At 32.1% G+C, this 18,260-nt stretch overlaps 1 protein-coding gene across 1 annotated transcript in view; it reads left to right on the top strand.

Annotated features, from left to right (window-relative positions):
* LOC145243941 (mitochondrial coenzyme A transporter SLC25A16-like) overlaps positions 1-18,260 on the top strand; it is an 87,617-nt gene that overhangs the window by 58,941 nt on the left and 10,416 nt on the right. The window contains exons 3-5 of the mRNA XM_080107069.1: positions 9,069-9,202; positions 11,789-11,852; positions 16,751-16,939. Of these exons, the coding sequence (XP_079963195.1) occupies positions 9,069-9,202; positions 11,789-11,852; positions 16,751-16,939 (387 nt within the window). The remainder of the gene's footprint in view (positions 1-9,068; positions 9,203-11,788; positions 11,853-16,750; positions 16,940-18,260) is intronic.

The following is an 18,260-nucleotide window of genomic DNA, read 5'->3' as shown; positions in this document are numbered from 1 at the left end:
ATGCGCACATCCTCCTGTACTATCCAGATTTAATCTTCAGATCTAAGCCTGTCTTTAAGACTCACATCACGCATCCATTGTATAATTCTCGTATTATTTATTTCCATGCAACACATGTCCTAAAAGCAGAAAATACATTTTTATCAGACCTTTAGACTAAGATCAAAATGTAGTATCTATTCTATTTGGTTTAGGGAGGCCATCCTTCCAGGCATTATTTTCCTTTTGAAAGGAAGTATCCTCTATTATATAAAAGGAATTTTGTGTATGTGAGTTTATTCCCTATGAACTCTGAAACAGCTGGGCCAATTTTTATGAAATGTCACATAAATGTACTTTATGTATCTGGCAGTGTTCTTAGATAGGTTTTGTTTCAGAATGTCTTTGATAAGTACCGATAATCAAAAAAATTCAATGAAATAAGGAGCAGGCGATTTTGACCAAAGTTAACACCTTATACAGCCTAACATCACAAGTGCATTTGAGAAGTTTTATTATCACAAAAAACAAAAAACGAAAGGCTCAGCATATAAAATCAACAGTAGATTCTTTGATGTGGTGTGTGCATTCAAAATGAATGTTTCTGTTTAAAGCACAATTAAACTATGATAGCCATTATATATAAAAATAATTTTATAAAATCAACTGTAGGTTTTCTACAGTATAATATAGACTACAGTGTATTGTAGCCTGTCACTGCAGAAAGACATGTGAAGCTTGATCAACCAATGAATAGCAGAAACCGGAAGTCAAAAAGAGCAGACAATCTTGACTATAACCACTTTGTGACTTCGAAATTTGAAAGGAATTTAAGTAAATGGTGAGATCGCCGTCCAAAACAAAATGTGTGAAAAGTTTTTTGTGCTTAAGATACAGTGGACGGATCGATTTTTTTTTTTTTTTTTTTTTTTAAATATGGTTTTGAGCAAAAACAACAGTACTTACTTGTCATGTAAAAAATAGTAATATAGAAAAAAATTATGTTCAGTAACAACAAAAGTATGGGAGTGTGGAATATTTTTTGATCCTCATCCAATCCCGAGCAACGTCTGGCCTTTATGCTAGTGTGTTTTTACTCTGTTGCAATCGACCAATTTTTATATGTAATTGTTACCGTCCATCAACACTTTTAGAAATGGTCACATCTCATGTGAAGCTTGGTTTTGTCACATCCAGCTGTTGTAGAGAAGGGCAAGTCAATAAGTCGTTGTCACCTTTTTTTTCTTTTTTTAAACTGAGTTTTTTTTTTGCAACTGTGAGTGACATATAAAAATAGTATGCACATTTTGAAAATTTTTGGTGGTTGGAAATAATATTGTTTGTTTTACCATTTTTGTTTCAAAAGAAAAGTTAATAACATCTATATATAAATCTCAAACATCTGTGTGTGCGTGTTCACATGTTTGCTAAAAACGTTTCTCATCCTCATCATACATGTGCCAATGCAGCATCGTTAGAAAGTGATCTCTCAAACAAAAACTGTTGAAGAATTGAAAAAATCCTCCATTATTTTGTGTAGAAATATCGTTTTGTTTGAAGGAGGGGTCAGAATAAAAACCAGCCTTTTGACACGATTTGCAAACCATGCATGTGTGAATCGTTGACACCTTTTTCTGTTTTAAATAGCTGAATTTGCGATGTCGTAGCATCTGTATACTCATGTGCACATCAATAAGAGTGTTCGGTTACTACCTTCAGTTACGTGAGTTTGCACCTGGCACGCATTTTTTTTTTTTTTTTGATTTTGCTTCTAGCTGATGACACCTGCATTTTTTTTTTATGGCCTCCTCCCCCCAGCCCACATTGTCACAATTTTTTTTTTTACAACTTAGCAACGCTAAGTGCACCCCTCCTAGTTTATAATATGAGATAAAGTAAAAAAAAAAAAAAAAACTGTTAGCATGATGGTGTTAGTCTAAAATAGCAAATGGATTTATCAAATCAAATTCAAATACCTTTTTTTTTTCTTTTTTTTTTTAAATTGCACATTATTTTAAATCTTAAAAATAATTCAAGATTTAAACTTTAAAAAAATTTTTTTATTCTTTTTAAAATACGTTTTCACTGAGAGATTCTTTGTTTAATTGAATTTTTTATGAAATAAAGAAAATCTGTTTAAATAAAAACAACGAATTTCATTTCTGGACATTTGAATATATTTAAATTGGGGTTAAAGTTAAAAAAAAGAAAAATGACCTCTTCTGTCTCTACCAAATTACTCAGCCAATTTTTTATCTAAACATTTGAAATTTTACATAAGTGTATTCAGGCATAGAGAAGCTTTTTAATCGTTTTTTTTTTTTTTCTAAAAATTTGGCTTCCAAGAGGTCAAAATTCCAAAGATTTTACCTTTGTGGTCTCTAGCAAGCTATTAAGCCAATTTTGGGTCTAAATATTTGAAATTTTGTATAAAGGGTATTTAGACATGCAGCAAGCTTTTTAATCAGTTTTGGGGCAAAAATCTGGCTTCCAAGAGGTCAAAGTTGACAGTTGACCTTTGCAGACTCTACCAAACTCCTCCGCCCATTTTGGGTCTAAATACTTGAAATTTTGGATGTAGGTTACTTGGACATGGGTCAAACATTTAACCTTTATTTGAGCCCAAAACAATAAATGTTAAGAGGTCAAAATTGGGGTCAAATTAAAAAAAAAAAAATTGACCTCTGCAGTTCTTAATAACTTTTCTCTATGGTAATTAAGGAAGCCTATTATATAGAAAGACATTACCGTACATATGCACACTTTTTAATATATACATATGCACATAAACTTATGAACAATACATAGGGCCTGAGCCAAGCCGGACTGAACTGCTAGCATAAAATAAAGATTAATGCCAAACGTTTCTTGAATTTATTTAACACCTTTTTTTAATTTCTTATTAAAAGTATTGTTGCAGTTTTGTTTTTCATTGGAAATTTATGAAAAAAGAAAGTTTTTTTTTTTTAGTAATATTTTGTCCCTATTTAACGCTTCTAATCCAGCTCTGCATGGCTGATATATCGGTCCTAGCAACATAGCTAAAAAGATGACACAGCTGATATTTCAGCCTTCTAATAATACATTATCAAATAATTATGCTCATCACCTATTGTCTTTCTGTGCTAATTATTGCTTCATTGGGCCAGAGTCCAAAGGGTTCATAAGTTCGTGTGTTTTGGGCATTTTATTGAGATTATCCAGAAGAATGTTCACTGAAATAAACTTGACTGAAAAGTATGGCTCAACTCTTGCATAAAAGTCGGCAAAAGAATAAAGAGAATTTGTGTAAAGTAGTAATAGCAGCACAAAAGGAACATTTAAGAAACTTTTTATACTTAAATGGCTTAGGAAAACTCTTAGTGTGCGAGATATATATATATGTATAGGCATTTATGAATGATGATAGCAATGTAGACCAAACTAGAATGGAGTCTGTAAACAAAAATAAATGACTGACTGCACTCCTGTTGTCTGTCTACAAATCTCATAGTTTTCAGGTTGGCAGCCATCTTGACTTTATATTCTGCTTGAGAGTTTCACTTTTAAATTTCTTTTTTGAGAAAGGAAGTTTCTTCTGAAATTATTAAAAGATGTTCCACTATCTTAGATATTTTATTAATACCTATCAATAAGTCTATGTATGTATATTGAATGTGAAGATTTATAACCCAAATATTTTCTTCAATTGTTTATTCATTTATTTATTTATTTTTTCTTTTTTGACACTTGCTTTACACCATTCTGTTTTTTTTTTTTTATGGAGGTCACCACTTATCAAGGCCCGGAAGCCACTCGGGGATAAGGGTTATTGTATGTACAGTAATCAATGGGATAGTATCGTAGTAATCGTTAGTATTGGAGATCTGATAGTGTCTTACTTAAGGGGGCGGTTTGTCAGGAATTTGTTTATGTTGGACTTGAAGACATCCAAGTTGTAGTCAGGTGGGAAACAGGAAAACGGAAGAGAGTTCCACAGTTGCACACTCCTAAGAAAGAAGCTCTGCTCATGGAATCTACATTTGGATTTCGGCACAGATAAAGAGTGGGGAAAATTAATGATAGTAGTTTCTTCTGCATTGCTATCAGCCTTCATAAATATTTATTTACCAACAATACTTCAATTAAACTACCATTCTCTTTATATATATATATATATATATATATATATACACACACGGAACGATAAAATTGTTGCCTTAGAAAAGACGACATGATGAAAACTGGTTTTCTTTTTTTGCTACTGACCATATAGGAGCCTTCTATCCTGTCTGAAAGTGACACAATGTTCAACGAGCAAGATCGGATATGCATCACTGTATAACTCATGGTCTCTACCGATCCAAATAATAACAGGACCATTGCCAGCATTCTCAAAATACATCGCTGGATTGTCACGAATAACAGGATGATAAAAACAAAGTTTCCGGCCACAGTTATGGTCTTTAGTGTGGTTTCATGTGAAGGCCACATCATGCCACGTTACATCTTCAAATTTAGGTTCAAAGTCAAAACCAAAGTGTACTTAGATGTGCTGAAGAGTGTTGTGATCCCCTGGTGCAATCAGGTGGGTGTGGCAGCAGAATTTGACGCCAGCCCACAAGTCTAAACAGATCCAGGTTGAGCTTCAGAAGGAGTGCTCCGACTTTGTACCCTTCTCTCACAAGCTCCCTTCCCCGCCGACCTGAATCCGTTGGACTACTTCGTTTGGTCATATGTCGAGAACATCACTAACATGACCTCCCACACCACAAAAGCCAGCCTGATCACCGCCATCTGCCAAGCTCCTGCCGGCACGTGAAAAAGACATGCTCTCAGTTCCAGACCTGTATTGAGACGGTGATTGAGGTTGAAGGTGGCTACATTAAATAGATGTCAGCACTATTACATAATTAAGTTACCTGAATTGATTTTTTTCAATAAAAGTTTTAAAATAAAGCTGTAGTGTTGTTTTCTTTAAGGGGACAATTTTATCGTTCCACCCTGTATGTATGTGTGTGTGTGTGTGTGTGTATATATATATATATATATATATATATATATACTCGGGTTTTTTTAATGACTAATGAATTCAACGAGGTTGTTAGATAGTGCTCAATAAAAAGAGCTGATAATATTTGTTTATTGTTATATAAACATGGTCACATCCTGCTGCTACAAATAGCCACTTGTTTCAATCAAACAACAGATATCATCAGGCAGCGACTTGACTATTCAAAAGTTCAATGAATAATGGATTTTTATTTTAGGTAGGAACTCTTTAAAAGTTGGAGTTAAAAAACTTAAAACACAGAACTTTAATTATAAGAAGTAAAGAGGGAGGGGGCAATTTAAATAAAGTTAAAAGATTATAATGGAGAGAGAGTGATTAAGAAGAGAAAAAAGAAATAGAGAAAGAAAATAGAGAGAGAAAAAAAAATATACATATAATATGGAGAAGAAAAAGAAAAAAGATAGAAATGGTTATTATAAAGAGAATAAGGACTAGAAGGGAAAAGAAAGAATGTTGAGATATAGTTAAAGAGAGAAAGAAAGAAAGTAAGAATTAATAGGAAGGGAATCTTAAAGAAGTTGCCAGTATATAGAAAAAGAAAAAGAAAAAAAGATCTGTATGTCAACCAATTTATGAACAATTATACAATTCAGTAATTAGACAACATTAATACAAATACAATCTAAGTGTTAGAAAGTTAACATGTCAAAAAAGACAGCGAATGTATTCAACTGACATATTTATCATCTAACATACGTCCACGAGTAATATCAACGCAGTTCAAACATACGTCTACAATTAATTAAGCCCTTTATACTAAATGATATAAGTTTAAAGCTTTCGCGTTTTTATTAAATGAATATATAAGTAAAAGAAAAAATAATAATGAAAAACAATATTAAAATTATTAATAATAATAATAATAATAATAGTAATAAAAATAAAATAATAATAATGATAATAATAATAAAAACAGAATAAAATTAATATTTATTATCTTTTTAATATAACATATTTAGCCATAAGAGGGGATTAAATAAATTAAATAGGACTAATAAATTATAAATAATAATCTACTAATATTTATGTATATAAAAAGAATACAATACATATATATATACATACACATATACACACATACATATACACACACACACACATATATATATATATATATATATACACATATATATACATATACATACATGCATATAAATAAAGGTGTAACTCTATACTATTAAGTTGAAAGTTTAAGCTAGTTAAATATAAATATAAAGTCATATTAAATCACAGATTAATACATTCAAGACGGTATTACTAAAAGCATAGATACAAGTACACTTACATATAAATATATAAATATATTCAGGTAAAAGAAAGTAGTTAAATAGTAAAATACATATGTATATACCCACAGAGAACCAACATACATACAAATATACATATATATATATAATTTTATGTATACACATACATACAAAAAAATACACAAACATATGCACACAGTCATATACTAATATACAACAACGCACACACACATATATATACGCACACATAAATATGTATAATTCACATAAACCATATACATAGAAATACATATGAATACAAATTATTTGGCCAGAGTACAGATAGATGCATACACACATAAAAGCATACAAATGGACTGAATAAACACCACCAGGGGAGCACACAACAAAGGAGGGTATAGAAATGTATAAATCTAAGTACACACGGTCATAAAATAAACACATAGACACATACATATACACATAGACACACAGGTATATAAGATAGGGGAAATAAAGAATGAAATCAGGCGAGGAGAAAGTATATTAATAGTATTTTAATAAATTATAGAAATCAGTGACAATTTTAAATTTGTATAAATTTTATATCTAAACTAAATTACTTAAAAGATGGTTTTTATAATGTTTGCAATTAATTGAGTTTTCGTGCTTCTTATTTAATAATTTATCTCTTTCTCTAAAAGTAAGTATAAATAATTTATCATAAAGACATAGGTAGCAAGGTGAGTTTAAAGATGAACAGGTTTTAGCTTTCTTTAAAATTTTCCAATTTACTATTGGGGAGTAACCTTGCTCTACTAGTTCATAGTAATATTTAGACAAGGAAGTTCTATTTTTGTACTCATTATTTTCAAAAGAGCACTTGTGACCGGGTTTTTTTTTTTTTTTTTTTCTATATACTGGCAACTTCTTTAAGATTCCCTTCCTATTAATTCTTACTTTCTTTCTTTCTCTCTTTAACTATATCTCAACATTCTTTCTTTTCCCTTCTAGTCCTTATTCTCTTTATAATAACCATATATATCTTTTTTCTTTTTCTTCTCCATATTATATGTATATTTTTTTTCTCTATATATTTTTTTTTTCTCTCTATTTTCTTTCTCTATTTCTTTTTTCTCTTCTTAATCACTCTCTCTCCATTATAATCTTTTAACTTTATTTAAATTGCCCCCTCCCTCTTTACTTCTTATAATTAAAGTTCTGTGTTTTAAGTTTTTTAACTCCAACTTTTAAAGAGTTCCTACCTAAAATAAAAATCCATTATTCATTGAACTTTTGAACAGTCAAGTCGCTGCCTGATGATATCTGTTGTTTGAGTGAAACAAGTGGCTATTTGTAGCAGCAGGATGTGACCATGTTTATATAACAATAAACAAATTATATATATATATATATATATATATATATATATATATTCTTTTAACTTATATTTGGTGCCACCAGATCAGGTTGTTTGAAGATATCAACTTCCTGACTTAAATACATCAAACGTTGATGTCATTGTTTTTTTTTCTTTGAAAAACTCTATCATGTTCTGCAAAGCCAAAAAAAAAAAACAATTTTTCCCTACAAAATAACCAAACGAAACAATATGAATAAATACTTGAAGATAACTAACTTGAAGCATAAAAACTTTTTTTTCCAAAAATTACTGGATCAAGCATTAAATAACTCCAAAGAGGTTGATATGCCATAAAACAAAACAATCAAATCAAATTTCTAATATTTAAAATTTTCTTGTTGGGTTTTCAAAGTCAATTCCTCTGACATATTGTTACTTGATTCAGACTAGCCTTTTTTCTTTGTTTTTTTTTTCCTACTACTGTTATTGACATAAATATATTTTATTTTACTTCAGTTTTTTTACTCTGAAAATACTTCCAGCTAAGAAAACTGTTTTCTCATCAAAACAGAAGATTGCGCTTAAACACCCTTAATTAAAGCATAAAATTTTGATCTTTTCCTGTCTATTTTTATTATTACATGGTTTATTTCTTAAAATTAATTGTTTATCATAATACTTGGTAAAATATTTTTCATTCTAACTTCTACTTATATGTGAGTTTAGAGTATTGTTTAAAATATGAAAGGTTTACCTTTATTCATGACTAGCCTAGATGCCCGGTGTTGCGAGGTGTGTTGAGCAAAAAAAAAAATGTGGTTGTAGGTAGGTAGGCTCGAACCCGTACCACGAAGGAGAAAAAGAATGTGTAAAAAAAAATGTGACGTCTTTGCTGTTGCGCCCATCGCCAAACCGGAAGTGACAAATGTTTAAATTAAAGCTAGTCAGTCGAAAAGAAGCGATGACTTTAGAAAATATTGGCAAAAAAAGTGACCTCTTCCTGTAGAAAAGTGCCTAGTTGAGGGTGAAGGAATTAATGTTTTTAGCCAATCTTTCGATATTTGTTGTCCGAAGCATCAAATTTCAAAATGATACCGAACTTGTGTAAATCTGTCGCCTCTGTTGAAAGTTTTTGCGAAACATACATACATACATACATACATACATACATACAGGTGAGATTTATATTATAGATGACTGGATTACCAAAGCTATCTTGGACTCTTACAGATACAACTATTTTAATGTCTGCATTTTTAAGATATTTTCAATTCATAAGGTTTTTTTTTTCTTATTTTACTGCATATACATTTATTCGATTCCACTGACAAAAACAAAATTTTCTATTTTTATATTCTTAAGTATTAAAGGAATGTAATCATGTGATGAGTTCTTTCCCTTGACTTATTTTAAAATTTATTTATTTTTTACAACATTTTTTCTGTAGGTGTGTTTTCGTCTTTACACCATGTCATCCAGAAAGAAGGATTCGTCGGGCTTTACAAAGGCAATGGAGTGCAGATGTTACGTATATTTCCATATTCTGCCATCCAGTTTGCTGCATATGAAGAATTCAAAAAGGTTTGTGCTTATTGCATGCCTCCAAGAATATTCCTCTGCTACCCCCCTCCCACCATATTTCCCACTCCTCCCTCTTAATTTTAGATTTAGTATATAAATGTAGAAAATATGTAGCAGCCTTCATTTGGCTTGGATTTGGTGGGTTGAGGTGTTTACTTATCCTAACAACTTCTCTTCTACTTTCAAATGGAATGGTTTTTAATTGTAGCTAGATTTTTGTCATATTAACATGTGTTTGTTTGTTAATTAAAAGAGAAAGTGTAATAATAACACAAGAAATGACATTGGAATATTTTTTAAAACGAATGTATCAAATCTTGAAATGGTCAGCTTCTCAAGGAGAGTGTCTGACCTAATCTTCTGGAGCTTGGCTTTCTTTTTGCTGTCCAGTCTTAGATCTTCTTTCAACATGCCTAAATTAGCGAAGACTGTTTGACCTTATAAGAAAAGACCTTCAGTTTTGAAATGGTCAATTTTTATCAAGTAGACTGTCTGACCTAATCTTCTGGATCTGGTCTGATGATTCCCTTCCATATCTTCTCTTCTTTGTGATGTCCAGTCATAGGTCACTGCAAATGCAGATATACACTTTACTCCTTTCAACATGCCAGAACCAGCAAAGACAGTTTGACCTTATTAGGACATCAAGTTTTGAAATGGTCAATTTCTCAAGTAGGGTGTCCGACCTAATCTTCTGCATCTGGTCTGGTTTTGTATTGCATATTCACCTAATAATTGTTTTGTCATTTCTTTGGAGTAGAGAGACGTAGGTGAGAACCCACTGTTCATTATCATACGCTTCTTATGCAACTATCATAAAACTTACCCATGATAATGGCTCAACACTCACTGCCATACAACAGCACACTTTTTACGCAGCTATTATAGATCTTACTTTGTTATTTGTAAAAAAAAGTGGCCATCACTTATTAGCAACACAAAATATTTCTTGATAAATATCACTAAATAATGGCATAAAATTTTGATATTTTTTTGATAAACATCACTTAATAATAGCACAAAATTTTGATATTTCTTGATAATTCTGATTAATAATGGGACAAAATTCATATTTTTCATAAACATTACTTAATAATGACACAAAATTTTGATATTTATTGACAAACATTACTTAATAGTGAAAAAAAATGCTGATATTTTTTCATAAACATCATTTAATAATGGCACAAAATTTTGATATTTTTTGACAAACATCATTTATAAATGACACAAAATTTTGATACTTTTGACAGACATCACTTAATAATGGCACAAAGATGTTTACATTTTTTTTTTCTGAGATATTTTTTATCATGAATCATTTCTTTTTATTTAGCCTCGTGACAGTATTGTTGACACTGTGATTGTACAGTTTATGAAAAGTCCATGGAATAATTTGGATATTATAATTGCCAATGCAGTTTATATAATTAATTTAAAAGTAAATACACTAATGGTACTGATGAAATATAATAATTGTCATCATTAATGAGAGAGACAAACTTTTATTTGAATATGCTTCACTATTATCTTGCTTTCATTTGGCAATCCCTTTCTAGTCTTCACGCTTTACCTGCCTCTTCATTGTAACCTTATGCATGATAGGAGGGTGAAAAATATATATAAATACACATTGGTCTTTATTATAGATATTGTGCTTGTCCCTTTATTAGTTAGCATGACTGTAATTCTGTCAATCCATGCGCCCTAAATTGAATGTAATTCATCCAAACTCGGTTAATACAACATTTTATATATAAACAAGAAGCAGATGACAACTGATTTTTCTTCCAATTACAGAAGTTTTAGTCATGAAAGTAACAAAGATTTGTTGAAGAAAAATGCAGCAAAACAATAAAAATCACTTAAAGTTCAGCCGATTTTGTTTTTATTAAGTGGAATATGTTTTATTGGAAAAATGTGCTTACAAATCTTTTATTTACTATGCAATGCAAAATATTTTTAGTTTTTGTTTTAATCACAGGAAGAATAGACAATTCCATTCTCCTTATTTAGGTACTATATAACACTTTTAGGCAGGGTTAGCTTTAAGCTTACATTGATAAATTTGAAAAAGTTTTCCTGATCAAGTATTTTTTTCCTTGCAATTTTAATGGTTTTTTTTTTTTAATTGGGAGCCACCACTTGGCAATCTATGTAGGTGCAGTGGGCCATGATTCATTTTTTTTTTTCAAAATCTTAATTTTCAGTTATCTCAATCCCTTCCCACACAGGGCCCCGCACAACCTGTTTTGCATTGGGCCCCACAGTAGCTAAGGTCATCACTGGTTGACAGTGTTAATGAAAGTGAATAAACTGAATCAAGGATTTGTGGTTTTGATTGCTGCATTACTTGTTCCTCTGTTGTTGTTGTTGTTGTTGTTGTTGTTGTTAACACCCTGTCTGTATAGAATGATCTATATACAAAATATGCTCAGCTACTTTCTGCTCCCTTCCCCATACCTTGATAACCAAATTCCATTTCAGACTGCTTTTTTTTTTTTTTTTTTTTTTTGCTTGTGCATGTGCTGCAATGCTCAATTGCCTTTGTGTGTTTTTTTTCTGATTCTAATACATTTTCAACAGGTTCTCAAGTCAGTAACACATTGTCACTCTCATGTTGTCAAGCTGACAGCCGGATCCTTGGCAGGTAACTATAAACTTTTCCAAGTAATACAATGTTTATTCCTTTTTATTCTTTTGTTATGCACTTATGAACACATATCCTGTAGCATGGGCAAGAGCTGCCAACTATCAACTAGGTGGTTGAAGGTCTGATCCTTAGCTTGGAATAGGTATTAGTCTAGCTGCACTGAAGAACTGGTATATAGCAAAGCAATTTGTTGGTGACATATATACTTTATCATTATTTCTTGTATGTAAACATATAAGGTGATAGATAGATATAGATAGATATATATAGGTAGATATATAGATAGATATATAGATATATAGATAGAGATATATATATATATAGAGAGAGAGAGAGATATAGATATATACTGTGACATCACCCACATCTCTCGAGCATGTGCTTTTCTGAACACTGGCCACATCTCAAACATCTGCTTCTCTCATCACGTAGAACACCACTTCTTTGAACACCCTACTTGTCTGCCCACATGTCTTTTTGTCTCTGCCGTGACGTCACTTTATGCAGCCAGCCTGGTCATTTACATATTTTCATGCATCTACTGCTGCTCCCACCGCCTTTGACTTAACCTGATCATTCCCTGTGAAATTGACGTATAGATGTGTCTATGTAGCTTAACTGCCATATACTTTTTTATTATTACTGTATATAAATGAAAATATAGACTTGAGTGGCATTATAAATGTATAATAGAAAAAATCACTTCCAGTGTAATGGGAAACTAGTATAAAATATTGACATTCAACACTTTAATATTGCAGGTGTTAAAATTAGCTCAATGATTGAACCTATAGATCAAGCAGAGCTATAATAGAGTAAGTTGAGACAAATAATTTTATAACATTATTTGGTGCTTCTTTGTTATAATAGCAAAAATCACAATATTGAATTTCAAGTAAAACCAGTAGTATGTACTTAATGGACATGTCACAGTAAAATGAACATATCAAAAAAAAAAACCCCAATAATTTAGAAAATTAATTATTACTGAAAAAAGTTTTTGAAGACAATTAGCGAAAATCGAGTTTTGCTAAATAAAGAAACCAGAGAAGTCGAATCGTAACAAGGGAGGTATTTTTTTTTTCTGAAAGCTGAAAATCTTAGGTCAATTTAGCAAAACTCAATTTTTGCTAATTGTCTTTGAAAACTGTTTTTATTAATAATTAATTTTCTATGTTATTGTTTTTTTCGTAATTCTTGGATATGTTCATTACTGTGACATGACAATTAAATAGATACAATTGGTTTTACTTGAAATTCAGTATTTTGATTTTCAAATTCAGCTATTATAACAAAGAAGTGCCCATTATTTATTTCATTTCCAAGAATTCAAAATCCACAAAGATTAGGTGTACAATTGTTTCTGAGATAAGAAAACAAAAATTACTTAAAAACGATCCTGTGCCTAATTTTATAGATCTTGAATTCTTGAGACTGAAATAATGTTATGAATTCAATGCTACAAAAACTAGTGGCACTCACTCTAGGCGGGTTGAACCAGCTTCCTGCGGAGGAGGAAGTCTCAAGGGAATATCAAGATCACAAGTGGTCCCAGTCACATATAATTATACCTTGACATATCAAATAAACTGGCATATTATTAAATGCAGTAGAACCCCGGGATACAGAATTAAAAATTAGTAACAAAATACAGTACAGTATATAATACACATGTATATAATCAAATAACATAAATAACATCGTAAGGCGGGGCAAATAACCAGGAGCCGGAAAAACATAGTATTCCACATCGTAACCTGAAAAAAATGTATATATGGTCACCATATTTCGGGGTTCAACTGTATTATGTTATCTATGCAGTGGTACTTCAATTCACATTTCGACCCAGATTACGATTTGTTCAACAAATTTTTTTAAACACTCATTTTCAATCCTCTCATAATATTCTTTATCATTCAACTGACAATCTATCTATCTTATTAACCCTTATCCTCACATAGCTTTTTGCCATAATAAGTGTTGATTCATCTGAAAATAAAAATAAAATTATTTTTGAGTCATAAACAATATGTATTGGTGCACACAAACAGCTGTATGGGCTATTAGGTTTCATATGACCAAAAGCCTTTTTCAAAGGTTTTCTTTTTCTCCAGTTTTTACAATGATATGGATATACTTAAAGTAAAGAGCATTTGAGCTAAAAATAAAAATAAAAAAATTACATTTTTTGAAAAATTTTTTATTTCAAGAAACTTATTCAGAAAATTCTCCTCCATGGGAAATTTGGTGAGCCACTGGATTAAAATGTGTGTTTTAAATAACTATTTTTTAGATGATCATCTAAAAATAGATGTTCTTGTTTCGGAATTTTTGCAATTTTTGCTAATTCATATCATTGGTATTTATTTGCTTCCCCACAAGAGCAAAATGTGACACAAGGTCATTTTTAATGTGGGGGGGGGGGGAACAAGCTCCCCAAAAAGGAGCACTTCGGAAGTAGGCAAAAATAAGAAGTGCCTTAGTATAGAAGGATTTCCCCTCCATTGACTAAGGACAAATTAACTTAAGTGTAGCATCAAAACAGATACTACACTCTGATCTTAGCCCGAATGATTATTTGGATGATTCTAATTACTGTTCTCACAACAACATTAAATAAAAGGTTCTATTTAAAATTTCATACAGATTTCTGTGTTTTAGAAAATACATTTAAAGAAGGTCAGAGGTTACATCAACCGAATCGTTGTGAGAATAAAATCCAAGAGAAGAACAATGGTTTGAATAATATAAAGTACTTTTGGTATTTTTAGCATTATGAGCAGAATTTCCAGTATTTCTATCAAGTCACAGGCATCAATGGCCAATCGAATGAATGTACCAGGTGGAATGATAAAATTGTCGCCCTAGAAGAGACAACATGATTCCATTTCCATTTGATGAAAACCAGTTTTTTTTTGTTTTTTTTTGTTGCAAACCATCTAATAGTTGGCCGGTTGTGTACAAATCCCTAGAGTGATAGGAGCCTTTTATCATGTCTGAAAGTGACACAATGTTCAACGGGTGAGATCGGAGATGCATTGCTGTACAATTCATGCTTTTTACCGATCCAAGTTATGATAACAGGACCATTGCCAGCATCCTCAAAATGCAAATGCGGATGGTTCAACATTTGAAGGCACAGCTCAACGAACTTTCCAGTCACGATTATGGTCTTTGGCATGGTTTCAAGTGAGAGCCACATCATGCCACCTCACATCTTCGAAGTCAGCTTCAAAGTCAACACCAAAGTGTACCTGAATATGCTGAAGAGTGTGGTGATCCCCTGGTGCAATCAGGTGGCCATTGGTAGACCCTGGGTGTGGCAGCGGGACTCTGCGCCGACTCACAAATCCAAAGAGACCCAAGTTTGGCTTCAGAAGGAGTGTTACAACCATATCCTTCTCTCACTGGACCCCCTCTTCCCCCGACCTGAACCTGGTGGACTGCTTGGTCATATATCAAGAACATCACCAACATGACCTTTCACAACACTAAAGCGAGCCTGATCGCCGCCATCCATTGATTATTTGCCGAGCTCCCGCTGGTGTTTGTGGAAGTTTCGGACCCATATCAAGGCGATTATTGAGGCTGAACTCGGCTACATTGAATAGATATCAGCTCTACTACATAATAAAGTTACCTGAATTGATTTTTTTTTTTTTTTTCAATAAAAGCTTTAAAATGAAGATGTAATATTGTTTTCTTTATGGCGACAAATTTGTTTCCACCTTGTATTGTAATAAAAAATTTGTGTGTCTGTTTGAGCATATGCTTTCTAATGTTGAACAAACCAACATAATGCTTACTTCTACTTTTCTTATTGACAATCTTCATTTTGTTGACAAAAAAGGTGTTAGTGAGATTGCAAGAGTTAGGAATGGATGGAATAAGTTCAGGTAATTTCTGCTATTATCAACCAGTAGAGCATAACTGTTGCTGACCAAGAGAAGAGTATATCAGGTACGTGTGTGCAGTGTGATGTGGAAATGAAACCTGGCATGGGAAGAAATGATATGAGAATGATACAATGGATGTGTCATGTGTTAAAGGCAGATTTACATTTCTGAATTTTTGAGATGCGGATTGATTATTCATATTATTTGGATTCTTTGGACTACTGTTCTCATCTTCAGTGTTATTTTCTCAATATTTTGGTCAGTGTATGCCCCGACCTTCTTCAGGTGCATCTTGTCGAACTTGGGGAATCTTTCTGTCAAACTTGTATAGATTTCCAAGTTCAACAGAAAGATTCCCAAGTTTGACAAGATACACTTGAAGAAGGTCGGCTTACATTAACCGAAACATTGTGAAAATGACACTCAAGATGAGAACAATAGTCTGAAGTATCCAAATACAAGACTTAGATTTGATGACACGAGAAGAAGATTAAATCTGAACTATATCAGAATAGGAGAGTTTAATCGTATGACTATTCTGACAGAATGGATGAGAATGCTTGAATTAGTTGATGTAGAACAGTTAAGTTATCTGTTGACAGTGGAAGGCTAAGAAGAATATTGGAGGAATTGATAAGGATAGAAAAGGGGTTAAGCAAAAACCTGTCCAGAGATCGGTTAGTATGGAACTCAATTTCTAAAAGCCATCCAACACATGCCAGCATGTAAAACAGACGTTAAACCAAATATGATGATATGGCTCTGTAAAAATTGTCAACTCTGACTTCCCACCCTTGTTTCCACCTGAGTATGACTGCAAAATGTGCGCAGCCGAAACATTATGTTGGAAATAACAAAATTGAGAGTCTGAAATGTTTTATGTTGTAATATAGCAATTACTTTTATAAATTGTTTTTTTTTTTTTGTTTCCTGCAAGAAATTTTGATCATGAATAACTCGAGTTTATTGTAACATGAATCACTGTTGTCTATTTCATAGGTATGGTAGCAGTTGTTGTGACCTACCCACTTGATGTTGTTCGAGCTCGTTTAGCATTTCAAGTCAAAGGAGAACATCTGTATTTTGGTATTGTGGATACAATAAAGTCAATGATGCATCTCGAAGGAGGTACAAGTGCCCTTTATAAAGGAATAGTACCTTCAATACTTGGCATTTCACCATATGCAGGTGGGTACATCCTTCTTTCTCTTTTTCTTGCGTAACTCATGCCTATACATATGAAATGCTAATGTTATCTCACACTTTTTTTGTGAACCATTTCAAACACTAAATATGAATTACCATGTCTTTGTTGCACAAAAGATAGACAAGCAGAGATACCCACTGTTGGACAGCCATATAAACACTAGTCGCAGACCTTCATTACGTTTTCATGGCATCAATACTACTTTCCAAAAATTTAGATATTAAAATGTTTGCATGAATGATGAATCTTGATAAGGTTTCAGCCTGAAACTTTGACTGAAACATGTATGCTAATGTGTAGCTGAATAATGTATAAATAAAGTTTTATACTTAATAAACAGATCTATTTATTATTGAGTACTTTTAACTGAACACAGTAAAGATTCACTGAATTTTTACCCTATGGGCATAAACATATATATATATATATATTAAATCCATGAAACAGTGTTTCATGGTAAACAACTGATGATCCCTGAAAACTTAGGACTATTGTGAGTTTGAAAAAGCATGTTTGTTCAGCGATTGCAGGAAATAAAATGACTTACTGACAAAATAATTTTCCAACGAAGGGCCAAAAATTAAATTTTTATAAAATCTTTTTATATAGTTTTCAATGTTAAAATAGTTTCCAAGACTATATATATAGAATAAAAAAATTAATTTTGTCCCAACTACTTTAACATGACAGGATACGTCTCTCTCTGCTCTAAAGACTCTGGCAGATATATGCACAGACAGTCTATATTTGTTGCACCTTTCTCTTGACTAGAGAGCAACGTCTTGAATCGGATGATCAGGCCTTTATGTGTTTTTGACTAGTTTTTCAACACTACCTTAACTACTTATACTTTCTCTATCATTCTTCCTTAAGTCAGGACTGTACCCTAATCAATCCTGTTTCTGATAATATAGATGCAGCATTCTCCTTAGATACTGATGCCTAAGTACATGTGTATAGTGACTTTAATGTCCACCATAAAACTTGGCTTGGTTTCTCAAATTACACAAATGCAGCTGGATGCCGTACTCAGTTTCTCTATAACTAGTTCCTTTACTTAAACGGCCATGTTCACGACCTGCTTCCCAGATTGTGATGATCAGCAAGCTTCACTTACAGACCTCTTCCTTACCACAGTACTCGAGGATTGTGGGACTAATTCCCATAATCCATTCGAAAATGCAGACCACCTAGTGGTATCAGTAGACATTAGGGTGAGGAACTATGGCCGTAAACATACCTGGGTTACTATATAAGCGACACGGTACTACAAAAGGGTTAATTGAGAAGCCCTCAAAGAAC

Source organism: Euprymna scolopes, chromosome 22 (assembly GCF_053919585.1).
Source record: "Euprymna scolopes isolate OS-2025 chromosome 22, ASM5391958v1, whole genome shotgun sequence".
NCBI classification, from domain to species: Eukaryota; Metazoa; Mollusca; class Cephalopoda; order Sepiida; family Sepiolidae; genus Euprymna; species Euprymna scolopes.
The sequence above is the reverse complement of the archived record's forward strand: the minus strand, read 5'-3'. Positions and strand labels throughout refer to the sequence as shown.